At 39.0% G+C, this 20,469-nt stretch overlaps 2 protein-coding genes across 3 annotated transcripts; one reads left to right on the top strand and one right to left on the bottom strand.

Annotated features, from left to right (window-relative positions):
* Positions 1-549: 549 nt before the first annotated feature.
* LOC132644918 (probable pre-mRNA-splicing factor ATP-dependent RNA helicase DEAH2) lies at positions 550-5,776 on the top strand. 2 transcript variants are annotated; one of them, XM_060361584.1, is made up of 7 exons: positions 559-938; positions 2,422-2,624; positions 2,787-3,871; positions 4,285-4,410; positions 4,526-4,764; positions 4,872-4,990; positions 5,454-5,776. In XM_060361584.1, the coding sequence occupies exons 1-7, from the start codon at positions 666-668 to the stop codon at positions 5,578-5,580; spliced, it is 2,172 nt and encodes a 723-aa protein (XP_060217567.1). In that variant the 5' UTR covers positions 559-665; the 3' UTR covers positions 5,581-5,776. The 2 variants fall into 2 exon arrangements, with proteins under 2 accessions (XP_060217568.1, XP_060217567.1); XM_060361585.1 differs by lacking the exons at positions 4,526-4,764; positions 4,872-4,990; positions 5,454-5,776 and having other exon boundaries at positions 550-938; positions 4,185-4,394.
* A 3,252-nt stretch (positions 5,777-9,028) lies between these two features.
* On the bottom strand, positions 9,029-20,221 carry LOC132644919 (long chain acyl-CoA synthetase 1-like). The gene is made up of 19 exons (XM_060361586.1): positions 19,778-20,221; positions 19,338-19,401; positions 19,120-19,209; positions 18,974-19,030; positions 18,823-18,871; positions 18,525-18,601; positions 18,370-18,409; positions 18,205-18,299; positions 17,794-17,961; positions 17,454-17,564; positions 17,204-17,291; positions 17,045-17,111; positions 16,884-16,959; positions 16,516-16,633; positions 10,103-10,348; positions 9,869-10,008; positions 9,603-9,785; positions 9,398-9,517; positions 9,029-9,267 (listed from the first exon to the last, which is right to left on the bottom strand). Exons 1-19 carry the CDS (start codon positions 19,927-19,929, stop codon positions 9,217-9,219), a joined length of 1,992 nt encoding a protein of 663 aa, XP_060217569.1. The 5' UTR covers positions 19,930-20,221; the 3' UTR covers positions 9,029-9,216.
* Positions 20,222-20,469: the final 248 nt, after the last annotated feature.

The raw sequence follows: 20,469 nt of genomic DNA, 5'->3' as shown, positions 1-20,469 counted from the left end.
GACCGAAAATATCTCGAGATTCTGGGTTCAAACCCCCGCTCAGTAAAAAAGAAAACAATTTCGAGAGGCAAGGCTTTGCTAAAATTCTGTCTTACAAGTCAGAATTTGCCTTAAAAGTCTCCCTTAAAATTCTACCCTTAAAGCAAAAGTTTGCTTTGTGAAATTTTGTAAGACAATTTTTTTTATTAACTCTGCTACATTCTACAAAAGTTAAGCCTTAAGCCCAAATAGGCCTAATTTTGCAACAAAACTTTATCTTGCGATTTTTTTTTAACTAAGCGGGATTTAAATTCAGAACCTCAGGTATTTTAAGCGAAGGGAAAAAAAAAATTAAAGATCAGCAATTTGAAGGACAAAAATTAAAGAGCAGCCCCCGAAGAAGAACATTCAGGCAAATTGGGCCTCAAGCCCTTTATGTGCAAACAGGCTGTCCAGTACACAGTAGTATTTGCGTTTTGCTAGTGGGCTTGGTCCAATAAAGAGGCGGCAATGCATACAATGAATGGGCCTTATACCGCGAAACCTTTTCAGGAATGATGCGGTTAACAGAAGCGAGAAAATTCCTACTTGTGTGCTACTATATATGCAATCCACAAACTCAAAACCCTAGTCTTCTTGGGAAACCTAAAATCCGATCTCTCGGAATTGTTTGTTTCATCGGATTCATGGGAACGGAGAGGAAGAGGAAGGTGAGTTTGTTTGATGTGGTGGATGACGCGTCACCGGCGAAGAAACTGAATGGAGGAAGCTTAATTAACGGTGGAAACAGCATGATTAACAAGTGGAATGGAAAGCCTTACTCACAGAGATTTTATGATATTTTGGAGAAGAGGAAGACTCTTCCTGTATGGCATCAAAAAGAGGAGTTTTTACAGGCTTTGAAATCTAATCAAACTCTCATCTTGGTTGGTGAAACTGGTAGTGGTAAAACCACTCAGGTTAGATATTCTAAACCTCTTTTTTATTATTTACTACTAGTACTTCTTCTTTGCAATTTGACTGACAACTTATTGGAATTGAGGCTTATTAGTTATTGTTTTGTGTTATAATATTTATTTGCTTTAAAGACAAACTCTTTACTAGGAATGATATGGTTCCAGGCATCTAGAAGATTAATAGACCCTGCGTCCACTAATTTTGGACTCTGGCTTAGTTGATTGATTGATTCACTTGGCTATTCTGAACCTGGAAATTTGATGTCGAGTAACGCATATGTTGCAGGGAGTTTGATAGTATTTGGATAATATATTCTAGGGATATTGTTGTGTATTTGATACCGCTGCTCTTCGTAGAGTTTCTTTTTTATTTTTTATTTTTGATGATGCAGGAAATTTAGGTTAGACATGAGTGCAACTAGAGTATACTGTATGTAGAGCATCTAGAGAGCTGACCCCAACTAGTTCAGGATTGTAATCTATTTGTATAATGAATTGAACCTTAATAGGATTCATCATACTTAAAAAAAAAACTTCTTTTACCTAGGTGTCAACCTGGATATGCTTTTCCATCCTCAGTTCCTCAAATGATGAGGTTCACTTTGACATACAAGAAGAAAAGAAGTTGGATACTATTTGCGGTTCTTTTGTTAGAGTAGTAGAATAACATTTTCTGGGTGTTCTTCGGGATTTTCACTTGGCTAGCTATTAGAGGAGTGATTTTTACCGCGGAAAACATTAGGAAGCGGAAGGTTGTCTGCGTCAGTTGGTGTTACATGTGTAAGGAGGCGGGCGAGGATGTGAATCATCTTCTTCTACATTGCGGGTTAACCATGAGGTTATGGTGAGACACGTTGAGGTGGTTTGGTACTCCATGGACAATGCCAAAAACTGCGAAAGATTTGATGTTCAATTGGAAGAGCGGGAGAAAGAAGAGAAGCCGAAGGGCTTGGAACGTGGTTCCAATTGCTATAATGTGGGTAGTTTGCAAAGAGAAATAGGAGAGCTTTTGAAGGCGTAGAGTCGAGTTCCTCTCAGTTGAGGAGTACTCTCTGCTCTCTTGTTTTATTTTGGTGCAAGCGAAAAGTTCCTTGTTGTATGTGGAGAGTCATATTTTGTAGATCCTTTAGCTTTTGTTATAGTCGTTGTATACTTTTTACTTGATTAAAAAAACTGAGAAATTCATGTTTTCCAACATCAGAACTCCATGGATTATTGCGAATTTAGTTGAATTGCTCCTCTTAAGTTCTTTTCTTTTTCCTTTATTTTTCTTCCTTGAAGCAAGATGCTTATTGTACTGTGTGTCGTGCAAAATTAGCCCCTTCGTGGTCTGCATGTGTTTCTTCTATAGTCTGCTTGCTTCATCAATTGCTTGTTCATGTTTATGTTCCCAGATATTTTATCACTCGTGATAAAGCTCTCTTTTTGACGGGAGAACCAAGTTTTTTATCGAGCTGCTGCTTAAGGATTTCCTTGTGTAATACAGATTCCGCAGTTTGTTTTGGATGCTGTTGAAGTAGAAACAGCTGGTAAGGGCAGGAAGTATATGATTGGTTGCACTCAACCTCGGAGGGTGGCTGCTATGTCCGTGTCTCGTCGAGTTGCTGAAGAGATGGATGTTACAATTGGGGAAGAAGTTGGATATAGCATTCGTTTTGAGGACTGCACTAGTGCTAGAACTGTTTTAAAGTGAGTAGATTGTTACATGATAAAAATATTTTTAGATTCTCCAATAATGTAGCTTGGAAATATTTCTTCTTTTGCGTATTTTGCTTGCCCTATAAGGAAAAATTTCTTGACATCTCTAGTTGCTGATGAATTAGTAATTGGTCTCTGTCTGTGTGTGTGCAGATACTTAACAGATGGTATGCTTTTAAGAGAAGCAATGGCAGATCCTCTATTGGAACGCTACAAAGTAATTATTCTTGATGAAGCTCATGAAAGGACTTTGGCAACAGATGTCCTGTTTGGGCTTCTGAAGGAGGTGTTGAAAAATAGACCGGACCTAAAGCTAGTTGTTATGAGTGCCACACTTGAGGCAGAGAAGTTTCAGGGCTACTTCTTTGGTGCACCTCTCATGAAAGTTCCTGGAAGGCTCCATCCAGTGGAAATCTTTTACACTCAGGATCCTGAGAGAGACTATCTCGAGGCTGCTATTCGGACTGTGGTGCAGATACACACGTGTGAACCTCCCGGTGACATTCTTGTTTTCCTTACCGGAGAAGAGGAGATTGAAGATGCCTGTCGCAAAATCACTAAGGAGATTGGTAATTTGGGTGATCAAGTAGGCCCAGTTAAACCGGTGCCTCTTTATTCGACACTTCCCCCAGCTATGCAGCAAAAGATATTTGAACCAGCCCCACCACCGGTGGTGGAGGGTGGTCCTCCTGGCAGGAAGATTGTTGTGTCAACCAACATTGCAGAGACATCTTTGACAATAGATGGCATTGTTTATGTCATAGATCCGGGATTTGCTAAGCAAAAGGTTTATAACCCGAGGGTACGTGTTGAATCTTTGTTGGTGTCTCCTATTTCAAAGGCCAGTGCACACCAGAGATCCGGACGTGCTGGAAGAACACAGCCAGGAAAATGCTTTAGACTTTACACCGAGAAAAGCTTCCATAATGATCTTCAACCACAGACCTATCCAGAAATACTTCGGTCAAATTTGGCTAATACAGTTCTAACTTTGAAGAAGCTAGGTATTGATGACCTGGTTCATTTTGATTTTATGGATCCTCCTGCCCCGGAGACGTTGATGAGAGCACTAGAGGTTTTAAATTACTTGGGAGCATTGGATGATGAGGGAAACATGACCAGGTTGGGTGAGATAATGAGTGAATTTCCTCTTGATCCTCAGATGGGGAAAATGCTTGTCGTAAGCCCAGAATTCAACTGCTCCAATGAAATCCTCTCAATATCTGCCATGCTATCAGGTACAGTTTCCTGCCATTTTAGTTCCTTTTTGTTGGTCGTCTGTCTCATCTTTGTTCTATGTCAAGAGTTTGTCAGGCTTGGGAATGCTAGTCCGCTTCACCATGCCGCCTTGTTCATGTGCATAGACATTTGCCTGTGCATATGATATCATGTGCTAAACTGAACTACATATGCATGCAAGTGCATGTGTGCGGGGTTAGTTGCACGTGTCTTCTTAGGTTGTCATCAGCAACTGTCTTGTCTGGGTTCCATGCCCCCGGTTGGCATGTGCCATAGATATTTCTAAGTAAGTGCTGATGGAGATAGTTGCAGTTTCTCAGTATTCTCTCATCAAGCAAATGGTGTCGTCTCGCCTGTATGCATCTGCTGACCTACAGTGGGCCTCCTCTGTGATAACCAATTTTTTCTCTAGTACCCAATTGCTTTGTCCGGCCTAGGGAGGCTCAAAAAGCTGCGGATGAAGCAAAGAATCGGTTCGGTCACATCGATGGAGATCATTTGACGTTGCTGAACGTGTATCATGCCTACAAGCAAAACCGTAAGTATCTGTACTCAGTTCCTATATGCTAGTATATAGCATCTCCTTTAAGAAGTTCAAATTTAGAACACACTTCTAACCCTGATTATGGCTTTTGATGGTAATGGTATCTCAGAGGAGGACCCTCAATGGTGTTATGAGAATTTCATCAATCAGAGGGCTCTCAAATCAGCTGACAATGTGAGGCAACAGCTTGCTCGCATAATGGCCAGGTTCAACCTCAAGTTATGCAGCACAGACTTCAACAGTCGCGACTACTATGTGAACATAAGAAAGGCTATGTTAGCTGGGTATTTCATGCAGGTTGCCCACCTGGAACGTACTGGGCATTATCTAACCGTTAAAGACAATCAAGTAAGCATCTGTACTCGATAGGGAATTAACTCATACTAAGAGCTTTAGTGGGCCCAACAATGCGGTTGATTTCTCACTATTATGCTGTGTATATCTCTGTTTTTTAGGTGGTACACTTGCATCCTTCAAATTGCCTGGATCACAAGCCAGAATGGGTTATATATAATGAATATGTCTTAACAAGCAGGAATTTCATCCGCACTGTGACTGATATCCGTGGTGAATGGTAAATTTCGTTTGCTTTATCCTCTGATATGCGTTTAGTAAGTATTGCTCATTTTGCTTTAACATGACTCAGAGCTCTTCTCCCTTTCTTCCTGTAAAGGAAAAAGGATACGTTTTTTTTTTTTTTTTTTAACCTCTGCAAGTTGTGCTGTTACGTTCTTCTCCCAAGCAGAATCAGCATTTATAACAAACACTTTTTTGAATCCCAACTATCAAGACTCCTGCAGAACTTCATTCATTGGAAATTGAATTCACGTCGGCAAAATGTTTTCTAATTGGTCTTGGTAATCGGTATTCAATTAGTACTGTTAATCGGCTGAAACTAGCACTGTTATGTTCTTTCCGTTAGACATTCCGTTGAAGTAGACAAATGTCTTTGTTTGAGAACTAAATATGGTCATAGCCTATACGTGACTAATTTTGACTTACTATTCTCTTTTCCCCCGTTTTGATATTTTTTTCAGGTTGGTTGATATTGCACCACACTACTATGACCTTGCAAACTTTCCGCAATGCGAGGCGAAACGAGTGCTTGAGCGGTTATACAAGAAGCGGGAGCGAGAAAAAGATGAAAGCAAGAGCAAAAGATGAATATATTCGTCATAATTTCAGTTCCTTTATGCATGCGCACTCCACGGGAGCTCTGGGAACAAAATTTGTCAGATAGGTTAAAGATTGATGTACCATCTATTATGTACTGTAATCGTTTATATGGATCCCGTCTGAACTATTTAGTATCATGTTTCTTGTTTGCTGGAGTAATCTATTTTTTGTCCCTTGCCTCCAATGTTCTGAGATATTGGACCAAATTTTTAAGCTCTTTCCTCTGTTGAAGTAAACGCTTGTAGCCCTTCCGCTACATTAACTAAGTTGAGATTAATCAGCAACTAACTAATAAGGCTGCATAGCATCTCGAAGGATTTCCTGCACTGTTGGTTCTACTCCTAACAATTCTATTAGTAAAGCAAGATCTTGTATGATAAGAGTATGAATTAAAAATGTAAAAAAATGAATTAAAAATGTAAAAAATTGCTAATTCTTGAAGCTATATTTGATGTTATGAAAGTGAAAAATCCAGTGTCTTTTGTTTTTCTTTGAACTCTTGTCCCTGTTATTAGCCAAGTTAGCCTTAATATATTTTTTTTTTTCGCAGCACAGTGATCCTATTGCTGCTTGATTCTAAGAACGGTAATTCGGGTTGAAATTGGTGTATTCACGACTATGTCTGCCAGCTGCGAGTTAAGCAATTTAAAAATACTTAAAAGTGATGTAAAGGAAGAAGTTTGTTACTGTTGAGTTGGCAGTGATTTTGTTACATGTTCCTGGCTTTATTCAGTTTCTAAGTAGGGGTGGGCATGGTACAGCATATACCGATTATCATATTGAAATCGAATTTTTTTGTACTGCAATTTTGTTATTATGATATTTGATATGAATTTTAGGAAAGTTTGGTATTCGGTGAGGTACCGAAGTACCGAATATCATACCGAAGTATATAAGTTACATATACAATTATATATGAGTATTTTAATACTAACAAATACATAAACTAGTACATTAGTATAAAACTAATTGTTTAGACGTTGAAATTTTGATTAATCTAATCTTAATTGAAATATTCTTTTTGTGTAATTGATTTACGAAGGGTATTGCTTATACTTTCTTTTGAATATTTTAAGGTGTTAGTACGATATAATTGAGACGTTTCTTGAATAGCCGAAGCCATAATTCTCTATTATAAGTATATGAGTATATGTAAGTCAAAATCGAACAAACTATGGTTACCGAATTACCGTCCAGCAAAATATTAAACCTGAACTTAAAAATACCTAACCACACCGAATTAATTCGGTGTGGTAATACTATGGTATTTTTAAAAATCAAAATCGAATTTACCGTATCGAAATTTCAAATACCGTACCATCCAGACCCTTACCCTCTGTTTGGATGGTTGTTTCCCGTGGTTCATTAATGTACAGTATGGTATGGTACAGTATGTTGTTGTATTGTATTGTACTGTATTAATGAACACCATGTTTGGATAGACTGTGTCGTTTGTTGTGGTTTAATAAGATTTGTATTGTTTGGTTTGACTGTATGGTATTGTATAATAACTTGTAAGTTTACTAAAATACCCTTAACTCTTAATTAGAAATTAGTTTATATATATTAATAAAACTCAGGTAAAGAATACGGTAGGAACTTTAAAAAATAAGTAGGTATTGGGTGGGGGTGGTGGAGGGGTGGGTGGTTGTGGGATGAGGGTGGGGGTGAGTGGTAGGGTGGGGTGGGGTTGGTTGGTGGTGAGGGGTAGTGGGTGGGGGTGGTGGAGGGGTGGGTGGTTGTAGGATAAGGGTGGGGGTAGTGGGTGGTAAAGTGGGGGTCGTGGAGGGGTGGGTGGTTGTAGGATGAGGGTGGGGGTAGTGGGTGGTAAGGTGGGGGTGAGTTGTTGTGGGGTGGAGTTGGGCAGTGGTGAGGGGTAGTGGGTGGTGGTTGGGGTGGGTGGCAGAGGAGTGGGGTAGTTGGGGGTCGGGGTGGATGGTAGGGCAGGTGTGGGGGTGAATAGTAGGGTGAGGGTAGTGTGGGATGGATGGTGGAGGGTGGGGCAAGGGTGGGGTGGGGTGAGTGGTAGGATGGGGGTGGGGGTGGGGTATAATGGAGAAATGAAATACGTAACCACGGAAAAATCACCAAATCCGTGGTTACAAAAATTGAGACTTTTCATGGTTATATAACCATGGAATGAACCATGAGTTTACAACATCATACCACATAATTTTAAAGAACAATGGAAACAAACATGGTTTCATAGAAAATCATACATTAATGAACCAGGGGAAACCACCATCCAAACAGGGGGTTAGTTTCAAGTGGTGATGCCCCAAGACTTAATACAAAGTTTTTTCAACTGGAAGGGTGAAAGGGTTCAGAAGAGCAGCAGGAACTTGTATAAAATTCCATTGTGCATACCTTTGGGCTTTGGGTGCAACGGCCATTTATCAAAAAGGCAGAGGTGTCCTTTCTCCCAGCAAAGAAAGACCTTTACTCTTTATTATCATAATTCAACAATTAACAGGCAGGAGAAAAAGGGAAATTTGGGCACTAGAAGCTTGGGAACCGCATTTTGCACCTTTCTCTTAACACTATTTATTTTGTGAATGTTTCACTTTGCTCTCTATCATGCTACCTCTGCTAGGATGATTTAAGAAGATTTCTTTTTTTTTTTTTTTTTTTGGTAAATACATATTTATCTAAGATATATTAGTCATTTCTTTATTTTTCGAATAGAAGGAAAAATAAAGTAGGATAAATTCCTGGAATGCTCTTTTGGGAAAACGTATAAATTATACATCTACTGGGACGAACCAATGGCGAGTCTCGCAAATAGACATACAGAAAACCAAAGTAATAGTTCTAGAATGTCGGTCCTACCAGTAGTTGTGGATCACAAGCATGTAACTTGTTATGAACCATCTACTTAGTAATATAATACCAACGTAGCCAGAGATTGAAACTTATTTTTAATATAGGCCAAGCAGAGTAGGTTTGTCGTCCTCCTCATGATAGTAGTCCTAAAATCCATAGCATTTCGTTGAAATTCAGCTTCTCTAAATGCTTTGCGAACTTCAATTAAGATTTAGAAGGCTACACAATATTGAGTGCTGAGGAATATTAGCCCATTGTATATGGCTGCCACTTCTTGGTATTTTTCTGTATGACAACATCATAAGAACAACACTACAAATTTTAGGTGCTATGCAAGAAATTTTGTTAAGGAAAGTTGACAACTTCATAAAACCAATACTAACACTCTCCCTGGCATGCATGTTTTCTTTAATCCAATTAGTTTTTGCACACTCTATGTCACCATAGATTTTGAAAGCAGAGCATACTGCGGTATGGTCATGCAAATCAGTGTTGTGATGCATCTGTACCAGATTTTGTGGCTTAAATATGAATGATCACAGACTGTCTGCACATCTTATGCAGTATGTCTAGTGTGTGTGTGTGTGTGGAGAGAGAGAGAGAGAGAGAGAGATGACTGCCAGAAGATTCCATAAAGGTGCTTAATTCAGAAATGTAAGACAACAATACTGATGATTATTCGTACAAATCGCTATTATACCAGACAATAAATCAATATATGTATAAGTTCAAACTTTTTCAGCACATAGCTCCACATATCACTCAGTAGATCAAAGCACTGCCTCCGCATTCAAAAACATATTAGCGTTTAGCTGCTGCATTAAGACTTTGGTAGAGGTCATCAATCTCCACCTGCAGTTTGGAAAAACAAACCATAATGAGTATCAAATTTGGTTATGGTCAAATTCTCTCCTTCTAAATAACTGAATAAATATGGACAAACTAGTTAAGAAGAGCAAGCCGGGAACTCATTGATGATCACCTTGTAACGCTTAAGCAATCTCTCCCTTCTCTTTTTCATTGTTGCTGTTACCACGTCCTTGTCAAACTCAAAGGGTTGAGGTTCCAGAATCACGCCTTTGATGTTCTCGAAACCTCTTAGCTGGTTTTCATAGAATAATCAAATCATTATTCCAATACTACTCCACAAGACCTAAAAACTAAGAAAAAAATGGTAATTTCCTGACCTTGTTTCTTTCTGCAGCAGACTTCAGCTCAAGGAGGACATATTGGTTTAGCTCATGGAGGGAACAAAGTTGAGGAATTGAACCCTTGTGCCCCTTTTGATCAGCCCATTTTTTGGTGTTCCCTTCATGTGGCACCACAACCGCTATCAGCATGGACTTGAAGCTGTCCCCATATACCCATATCTGTAAGTACACAAATTAGATGGATATAATAATTCCAATGAATCAGCTTTTGATAAACTTGAATATTATATAATGGTGCTCACATCTTCAACGATGGGCGCAATACCATAAACTTTCTCCAGATATTCCAGTGCAACATATTCTCCTTGGGATAGCTTTATAACATTTTTCTTTCGATCAATGATTTTGACAACTCCATTAGGCAACATTTCTCCGATGTCACCTGGATATGCTCAAAGGATAAGGTAGATAATGTAAAGACGTATTTCATATGTAGTGAAACGATATTCTTAGCATACAGTAAATATAAACTCAACCTGTATGAAACCATCCATCTTTGATGACCTCTCTTGTCAACTCTGGGTTTTTGTAGTATCCAGTAAAAGTGGTCCTCCCTCTCACGCATATCTCTCCCCGAGAAGGGTCTCCTAGGGGATCATAGCCCATTTCAGGAACTTCCTCCAGACGAACTTCTGTGAAGACAAAGGGTGGACCAACAGTTCCAAGCATGCACATTTCATCTGGATGCCCAATGGTGGCCAAACCACAAGTCTCTGTCAAACCTACGGAAGATAATTTGGATTACAAAAGGAGAGTGTAAAATCAAAGTGGAATTAGCAACTCAACAGGTCAGGGCTGAGGAATAGGGGTATAGGGCAAAAATGAATTGTTTTGCATATATATGTCCCCTTGACATAAGAATTGTTTTTTGAATTTCTGGCTCCGTCACTGGAGCAAGTTATAATGTTAACCATGAGCATAAAACTATTGAGACCGAATGTGATCGGACAGTTTTTCCGGTTACGTCGGTGTCGGTAAAACCGTGAGTTGGTAGGAATCCTATCCTAGTATGATTGTAATAGTTATTTATGGTGAATTTGTAATTATGGTAAAATAGGATTTTAGTTCTTTTAGAATAGGGTTACCTTATTAGACTAGGGCAAGGGGCACCTTACTTGTATATAAGGATGTCATTATGATGAATGAAAGGCAGAAAGAATTCTCCCATTATTCTTGTCCCTCTAAATTCTCGTTCCTGTCTCGATTTTAACATGGTATCAGAGCCATGTTAGAAAGAACACAAAAACCCTAAAACAATGGCGGGTGACGAAGAAACTGGCGATAAATAAAGGAATCACCGGTGAAGAAAACAAAACCCAAAGAAAAACAATCTCTCTTTATGACATTGCGTCGAATGATAACCCTGGAATTGTGATGACACAAGTCCAATTGAAGGGTGAAAATTATGAAGAATGAGCTAGATCCATGAGGACAGCCCTAAGAGCAAGGAAGAAATTCAGCTTAGTTGACGGTATGATCAAGAAGCCGGATGAAGAGTCACCAGACTTGGAAGATTGGTGGACTATAAATTCACTGTTGGTGTCATGGATTCGCAACACCATAGAACCAACACTTAGCTCGACGATTTCACATAAAGAGGAAGCGGAAGAATTATGGACCAGCATCCGAGAATGGTTCGTTGTTATCAACGGCCCTCGAATGCAACGACTAAAGGCGGAACTCATGGAGTGCAAGCAGAAGGAAAGGACCATAGTGGATTACTATGGAAAACTCACTAAGCTGTGGAGGAATTGACAAATTACGAACAAATTCCGACTTGCAAATGCAGAAAGTGCACGTGCAATCTCAGGACGACCCTAGAAACCAAAAGAGAAGAAGAAAAAGTGCATCTTTTCCTCATGGGATTGGATGAAGCAATGTATGGAACAGTGAGGTCGAACATACTGGCCCAGGAGCCGTTGTCATTATTAAACAAGGTTTATGCGAAGCTGGTGCAAGAAAAGCGTGCGAGAGGAATCACACAAAAAAACGGAGGACTGGAGTGAAACCATGACTTTTGCCGTAAAAGGGGGAAACCTCACCGTGACCATGGTGAAGGGAAGAAAGATGGTGCATTCTGCATACATTGCAAGAGATCCGGACACATTGTGGACGGATGTTTTCGACTCATTGGCTATTCAGATTGGTGGTCGAGAAATCAAAAAAGAGACAAAAAATCGGAGGAAGAGGACGAGAACAACAATAACATCAGAGGGGTGGACTGGGATTCGATCGTGGAAGAGGCAACTATCGAGCTAATACCGTGGTGGCCAAATAAGGAACTCAGGCAGAGATAGGACCGGGATTCGGTCGTGGAAGAGGCAACTACTGGGCTAATACCGTGGTGGCCAAAGAAGGAACTCAGACAGAGATAGGACCGGTGAACACAGGTGGGACAGGACCTCACAATTTGAGCGAAGATATCCGGAAGACCGTGATTCACGTGTTGAATTCACAAGGAATAAACCCAAATGACAATATGGATGGTAAGACCGAAAACTCATCTTGGATTATTGACTCTGGCGCTACCAACCATGTGGCAGGTAACTGAGCGATCAGCAGGACATTCCTGAGTGTCCGGTTAGGCTTCTGGATAGGAGTAGCTCGGTGGTCACGAGAGAAGGAACAACCAGGCTAAATAATAGGATTTGGTTGAAGGATGTCCCTTACATTCCGGATTTAACATGCAATTTAATTTTTATGTCACAACTTGTTGATCATTTAGATTGTGATGTAAAATTTAACAAAATGATGTGTGCTATACAGGACCCTACCACGAGGAAGCTTCTTGGAACGGGTGACCATCGAGGTGGACTTTACTATTTTCGAAATGTGCCGAGGATACAAGCTATGAAAGCGAAGGCAATCAATTGGTTTAATCTTTTGGACAAACGGTTAAGTCATCTTTCAGCACAAGTAACGAAGTCCATTACGACATTAGGCTTAAAAGATAGTAGTACTAGATTAAATAAAGAACAAGAAGTGTTTTTCCTTTAAGTGATAACATAGTTTTTCAGATTTTTGATATGATTCATTGTGATTTATGGGGACCGTATAGAACCCCTTCTTCTTATGGTGCTTCGATTTTTTTTTTATTGTTGTGGATGATTGTTCACGAGCCGAATGGATTTTCCTTTTAGTCGATAAGAAAGCAGTATCACATACCTTGAAAAATTTCTTGGCCCTGGTTGATAGGCAGTTTGGTAAGAGGGTGAAGATCGTTAGAAGTGATAACAGAACTAAGTTCACATGTATAAAGACTTACTTCTTCGAACATGGAATTATTTTCCAAACTTCTTGCACAGGGACACCACAGCAGAATAGAAGAGTTGAAATAAATCACCTTCACATTCTTAATATGGCGCGGGCATTAACATTTCAGGGTCATCTTCCGATCAAATTCTGGGGAGAATGCGTCTTGACTGTGGGGTACTTGATCAATAGAACACCATCTTCGGTTTTGAATGGAAAAACCCCCTATGAAATTTTATACGGTGAGGAGCCCCGTTATGATCACTTAAGGGTGCTAGGGTCACTATGTTATACACACACAAAGGGAACAATGAGAGACAAGTTTTGAAAGTCGGAGTCATAGGTGTGTCTTCTTGGGATACCCCTATGAATAGAAGGGTTGGAGATTGTATGACTTAGAGAATGATGAATATTTAGTCTCAAGAGATGTGGACTTCTACGAGACTAAGTTCCCCTTTGCTGTAGGATCTGGTAACTTAGTCGACAACATAAAAGTGATCCCGGACGAAACGGAGGAAGGAACCAACACAATTTCGATAGAAAGCAGACTGATAATGTTAGTACGAACGGAACTTGAATGGACAAAGTACAGACACTGGATACCGAACCTACGGATCAGCCAGGATTAGACCGGATAGATGCCGGTCCAAATAGAGAAAATGTGAAAGAAGTACAGACGGAAGGTATCTGGGCCAACGATATGCCACTAGAGGAACAATTGGGTCAGGGTAAACGTCAGAAGCATGAATCGATTTGGTTGCACAACTGCGTCACTGAAACATTCCGGAAAGAAAGCCCATCAACCCGTCTGCCCAATCCTCAGCAACCCTCAGGTGCGCCTTATCCTTTAGCTCACTATATATCTTATGATAATTTTTCCTTGCAACACTAAAGCTTCCTGGCAGCGATCACTACAGGAACTAAGCCAAAAACCTTCTCGGAGGCAATGAAAAATGAACCATTAGAGAAAGGCCATGCAGCAAGAGATCCAAGCATAAGGCCATGAAGCAAGAGATCCAAGCATTGGAGGATAATGAAATGTGAACATTAGAAACATTGCCACCGGATAAGAAAGCACTCAGATGTAGATGGGTATACAAGATTAAGTACAACTCTGACGGCACAATCGAGCGATATAAAGCTCGGTTGGTCGTTTTCGAAAATACATCAGAGGAAGGAATTGATTACAATGAAACGTTTGCTCCGGTTGCTAAGGTAGTAACCGTTCTGGGACATTCGCGGCTGCGCGAAATTAGGAGTTGCATCAGATGGATGTTCATAATGCCTTCTTGCACGGCGACCTTACAGAGGAAGTTTATATGAAATTGCCACCGGGATTTCGTGTTCCTAGTCAGGGCCAAGTATGTCCACTCTGGAAATCTTTGTATGGTTTGAAACAAACCCCACAGTGCTAGTTTGCGAAATTGTCAAGTGCTTTGATGAAATATGGGTTCAAACAGTCATACTCATACTACTCTCTCTTCACAATGCACCGAGGAGGTATACAACTTAACGTCTTAGTCTATGTGGATGACTTGATTATCTCCGGCAACGATCATAGTGCCATTGAATGATTCAAAGACTACCTAAGCGCATGTTTTTACATGAAGTATTTGGGCCCGCTGAAGTACTTTCTGGAAGTTGAAGTTGCAAGTGGACCAACTGGGTTATTTCTCTGTCAACAAAAATATGCTTTGGATATAATCTCTAAGTTCGGTTTACTCGGAGCTAAACCAATCAATACTCCTATGTAACAGAATCACGGTTTGGCGTTGGCCAAAGCAGCCTTATTAGGAGATTCGGAACCATACCGACGTCTAGTCGGTAGACTACTATACCTCAGTTTTACGAGACTTGAGTTGGCGTATTGCATGCATGTTCTGTCCCAATTTATGCAGCAACCGAAGGAAGCACACTGGTACGCGGCTCTCCTGGTGGTACGCTACTTGAAGAAGAACCCAGGGCAAGGCATTATGATGAAAAGAGATTGTGATCTCCAGTTGTACGGATGGTGTGATTCGGACTGGGATGGTTGTCCATTGACTCGAAAATCACTTACCAGTTGGTTTATCTCCCAAGGAATCCACCCATATCATGGAAAAATAAGAAGCAACACATTTTCTCTCGCTCATCAGCAAAGGCGGAATATCGATCAATGACAATTACAGTCTGTTAGTTGAAATGGCTAAAGGGAATTTTGCATAGTTTGGGTTGAACATAAATCTCCGGTGAAGATGTACTGTTATAGTCAAACGGCATTGTATATTGTGCGAAATCTGGTGTTCCATGAACGGATTAAACACATTGAAGTCGACTGTCACTATGTCCGGGAGCTCTGCAGTCCGGAATCATACTTCCTAGTTATGTGCCTACCAGTGAGCAATTGGCCGATGTGTTTACAAACACTTTGGGAAAATCGCAGCATCAGTATTTACTTGGCAAATTAGGCATTTGAAACCCTCATGCTCCAACTTGAGGGGGGTATTGAGACCGAATGTGACCGGAACAGTTTGTCCGGCCACGTCAGTGTGTCGGTAGGAACCCTATCCTAGTATAGTTGTAATAGTTATTTATGGTGAATTTGTAATTATGGTAAAATAAGATTTTAGTTCTTTTAGAATAGGGTTACCTTATTAGACTAGGGCAAGGAGGACCTTGTATATAAGGAGATCATTAAGATGAATGAAGGGCAGAAAGAATACTCCCATTATTCTTGTCTCTCTAAATTCTCGCCTCTGTCTCGATTTTAATAAAAACTTAATATTCACTATAGCTATAATCAGAATAATGAAAAGATAAAAGAAAACTTCTACTTTGAGAAGTTTCAGTTTCGGAGAGGAAAAATAATAGTTTAAACATAGGCACGTTGACTTACTACCAGGCTAAGGCCCCGTTTGGAGTTTCAAACCATGTTTGGACATACAATTTGAGCATTTTATGTTGTATTTTTTCTTATAAACATAAAACCCCCACAAATTGTGAAAACTATCAAAACATTCTCAATTCTTATATAATCTTACCAAATGAGCAAATCATAGTTTATAACAAAATTAGTACACTACTAGAAGGCCTTTCTAAAAAAATGCAACATCAATTAATCAAACTTTAGTTCAATAAAAACGAAAATTTAACATGAATAGTAATGTAACTACTCTTTAATATAATCTTCCCACATAAATTAAAGGTTGGTAGACATAAATAAATTTTGGTGGACATAAATAAAGGTTGGTGGAAGTTAATGAGATTGGTAAATGATTGATGGGGGTAATTGTTAAAAATATCTATCAACTTATGAGTTTTTTTTTACAAAATATAAATTTATAGATTAAATTTTATATTTTAAAAAGTTGAAACCATGGTTTCAAACCCCAAATCATGCCTTTTTGGATGATTTGGGGTTTGAAACCATGGTTTCAAACCATCGGTTGGCCAAACGCCTACTAAGACATGCTTTATTTAGTATGGATGTTTTGGCTCATTAGAATGAGGTAAGACGGCTCATCCTCTGCATCACATTGCTCATATTGACAACTACACAGTCATAGCTAGTCTAAGTGAGTTCACCATCAAGTTATATTAACAGATCAAATATTTCTTCTGTTGGTTCTTCATTTCCTGGAAAAAGAGATGGATTTACCGTAGCCTTGTAGGACAAATCCACATGAGGTAACCCGCAAGAATTGTTCCACCTCACTGCTTAAGGGAGCACCACCGGAGACTATGAGGCGAATCCTGCCACCTAGCCTATTCTTTACCTAAACAACAAGACGAATAAATGAGTCAGGAGACATGTAACTATCTTTTCCTTGTCCATAACTGAATATACCTCCTCAAAAGTTGAAAGATCAATGCAGAAAAAAGCAACATATGTTTTTTTGGGTAGTTGAAGTTCTTATATATTAAAGTAGGCCCATTAAACTTATAAATATGCTACTGCCATTTAAAGAAGTTCTAAAGAAATGCTTATATATTCTGGTTTCCATAATAACTAGGAAAAGATACAACCTTTCTAAAAGCTAGCACATCAGCCAGTCGCGAAGCATACTTCTGTTTGTACCCAAGATTCATCCATTTAAGCTTGCTGATTTTTGAGATGGGAATCAGAAAAGGATTGCCGGACAATAGAATGTAAAAGTTTGAATAGAACAAATAGAATAGAATATTACAAGTTATATAGCAAGTGGAACATGCTCCTCCTGAAGGGATTGAGCTCTTCAAGTGCTTTCAATACACCTGATAAGCATAATTTGAGACTTGATTACCATAATTCAAATTGTTTACAAGTAGCATCTATATAACTCAAGAAAAAGCTAAGATTTTCATGCCTTCATGAATCCTTTCATAAACTCGAGGTACTCCAGCCAAAAAGGTTGGCTTCAACTCCATCATGTCTTCTTGTATCTCATTGATATTCTTGAATACAAAAACAACAAGAAGCATCAAAGTTTTGGTAGTCATTAAGTTAAAAAAAATTAAGACTCGAACGCAGAATTGAAAGCTCCAAGCTACATTCAGTTTCTTGAAGTTGAGTGTAGCCAGATATTGAACTTGTCATAACGCATTCCGACACCTTACCCCATGGAAGTATCCGACAGAAGCACCCTTATGGAAGAAATGTTCTTCAATCATCCGATCAAGTATATGCGCAAGTGGTAGGAAAGATATGTACACATCATCTACTGTCATCTATCAAGAGATCAAACATTAGTTAAAACAATAAATTTTGGCACTTCTGATAATTTGTCTAAATCTAAATATACAAGCATCATAAGGCTTAAGATATTGCCAACACAATTATAAAAGAGCATTGAAAGTCAATTATGAGTAGAACTTAGAATGGGAAATCCTGATAAGATACAGATTCATATACAAGTAAGAGATGACCTGAAATTGTAGGAAAAGGATTTTTACTTACCTTGTCTTCAAAAATTTCCATAAAATGATCAACTCCTGTTACAGATGCTGTCATATTTTCATGAGTCAATATTACACCTTTAGGTTCCCCGCTAGTTCCACTAGTGTACATGATTGTACATATGTCAAATGGCTGTGGCGGTGAAGGCTCTGATGGATTCTCTTTACCCTGGAAAAACAAAAGGTATTAAATATTCTTCAAAATGAACAGCCCCCAGAAAATCAAAAGGTCACCCTTAATCCCTTGTTCTTGGCTTCTTGCTTTGGAAAGCATATTTTTTTGTGCTTTCCGTTATCAATAATGTTAGGCAATAGGTGCAATAGTGCTAAAGGAGCGTTTCAATGGTAATACTGATCAAATGAAGAAGACACGAAGTAAAATAATGAGCTGAAGAAACTTTCAGTAAATTACCATGTTGAGGAATTCATTCCAAGAGTATGGCTTAATACCCAAAGAAACTGCCTTATCCTTCTCTTCCTGCTGTAGTGAAGTGAAACACACGAGCACTGCAACCACAAGCAAACTCAATAAAAAATTCCAATCTGGAAGCTGCAACCAATACACTGGCAGACTTACATTTCAGGCGTTTAGCATGTTTGCACTCTGAATTTAGAAGCTGCAAAGATGACATCGAACAGAACCATTTAAAACTTAAAAATGCCAAATCAAGTAGTAAAGGTCAATAGTAATGAAACACAAGAAAAAATTAAGGTGCTTTAGATGATCCTCACTTCTTTCACTTTCTTGTCTTGAACAAAAACGATATCAACCTCAGCATGTTCAATAATAAAATCCACAGCGCCGGGTCCTACATCAGCATAAAGCAATGGAAGTTAGAGAGAAACCAAATTCTCAGTTAATACCTTCCAGGACATCACAGGCAAATGTCTATTTTGATATTGACCTCATAATTTATTTTCTTTTGTCTAGTGAATTGCAATGACCTTAAATCATGAAAACAAGACCCGCATTTGCTGCTGTTATCCAGACAACATAATATAAGTGGGAGACTGTGGAACCATTATTTACCAAGGGTATCATAGAGAGGGACACATATTAAACTGTAGCCACTGCAAGCCTGCAAACAAGTTAAATCGCCTTATTAAATGATGTCAATGTATAGTTCTTTTGACAAAATTAAACCTATTATGTTTACACATGGTCCAGAACATAGACAAACCTCCATTGCTACTATCCACTGAGGACAATTGGCTCCATATATTCCAATTCGAGCACCCTGTTACACATTCGAACAATATTATATTTGATTTACGTGACATTCTTAAGAAGCTAAGCGGATAAATTTTTTAAGAGTCTATTACTTACAGGTTCAACACCGTGAGCCCGTAATGCAGAACCAGTCTGCAAAGTCTCTTCATAAGCTTCTTTGTAGGTTTTCCAGTTATAAGGACCCCACTATTTTAGAAAATGGAAAAGAAAAAGAAAAAACGAGAAGATGGTGAGTAAATACAGAGAAACATTTTATATTCCACTGACATTAAGCATGACAGAAAACCAGATAAGTAGATAACGTTGTACACCACCTTTCCATCCTTAAAATCACGCCATCCCAGCATTCTATTCCCTGGATATTTTTCTACGGCTGCTCTGTAGATCAAAAGAATAAATTTTAACTTTTTCTTCTTTCAATCCACGTAACTAAACTGACAGGAATAAAGATCTATGTTTTACTAACATTGGATACAGAAATAATGGAGAAAGCAAACAAGAAAATCTAAAAAGGAAACGGCGTTCGCTGCTTTCTTGTTTTCGCTGTAAGAGATAATTAAGTTATACAGCCTAAGCTTTGTAGGTCTATGGATTCAAGTCTTGCCACCACCCATTATTAAAAAAGAATTTTCTTTCACATTCTTGGCTCATTTAGACGAAATGTTCATACAATTCAACAGTTTTCAGTTTAAATAGATGCTCAAAAGTTCACTCTTTTTTCACTGTTTCTTGCTGAAGCTGAAGGGAAAGTTACCTAAAAAGCTGCCAAGCTGTAGACAAATCAGGATCAACTGGAGGAAAACCATTTTGAGCTATTGGATTTCGATAAACAGGACCGATAGATGGCCGTCCATTTTGGCCTTCTTTTCCTTCCTCCACCTTCAAACCAAACATGGTCATGCTCATTTTTTCAACTCCTCTGCCTCAGCACAAAAATACTCAACTCAAGTATATAACAAACACCAGTTTATAAGTCGATCCAAACAGAGCTCATAGAGTAGCCACTGTTACTTCCAGCAAAGAAGTAGTACTAGAAGAATGGACACAAAATAGACCTGCATGAGAGGAGTAATGACCTCAATTAATGTTGCAGCTACCAAGTACAGATCAAGATAAAAGAAAAATGCTTAGGACTTTATAGTGTGACTAAAACAGAAGCTTAGCAGAGTGCTAAGTTTGTATTTTTTTTCAATGGGGTGGTTGGTTGTTGGCTGCAGGGAGAGGCAACTAAAAGTATGCAGCAAAAAAGGTGTGAGAATGAGAATTTAAGGATCACGTGATAACGGGGAGCCATTAGAAACGTACCTAATTGGCCATAACTCACATTTTTCTTTCCCTAATCTAAGCTGTCCTGCAACAATAGAGAGAGACCGAGACAAGTGAACAGAAGTGGATTCAAAATTTAAATTGATGGATTCGATCATTTTAATAATGTTGAACCTATAG

This window comes from Lycium barbarum, chromosome 6, assembly GCF_019175385.1.
Source record: "Lycium barbarum isolate Lr01 chromosome 6, ASM1917538v2, whole genome shotgun sequence".
In the NCBI taxonomy this organism is placed as follows: Eukaryota; Viridiplantae; Streptophyta; class Magnoliopsida; order Solanales; family Solanaceae; genus Lycium; species Lycium barbarum.
This window is presented reverse-complemented; position numbering and strand designations above follow the sequence as displayed.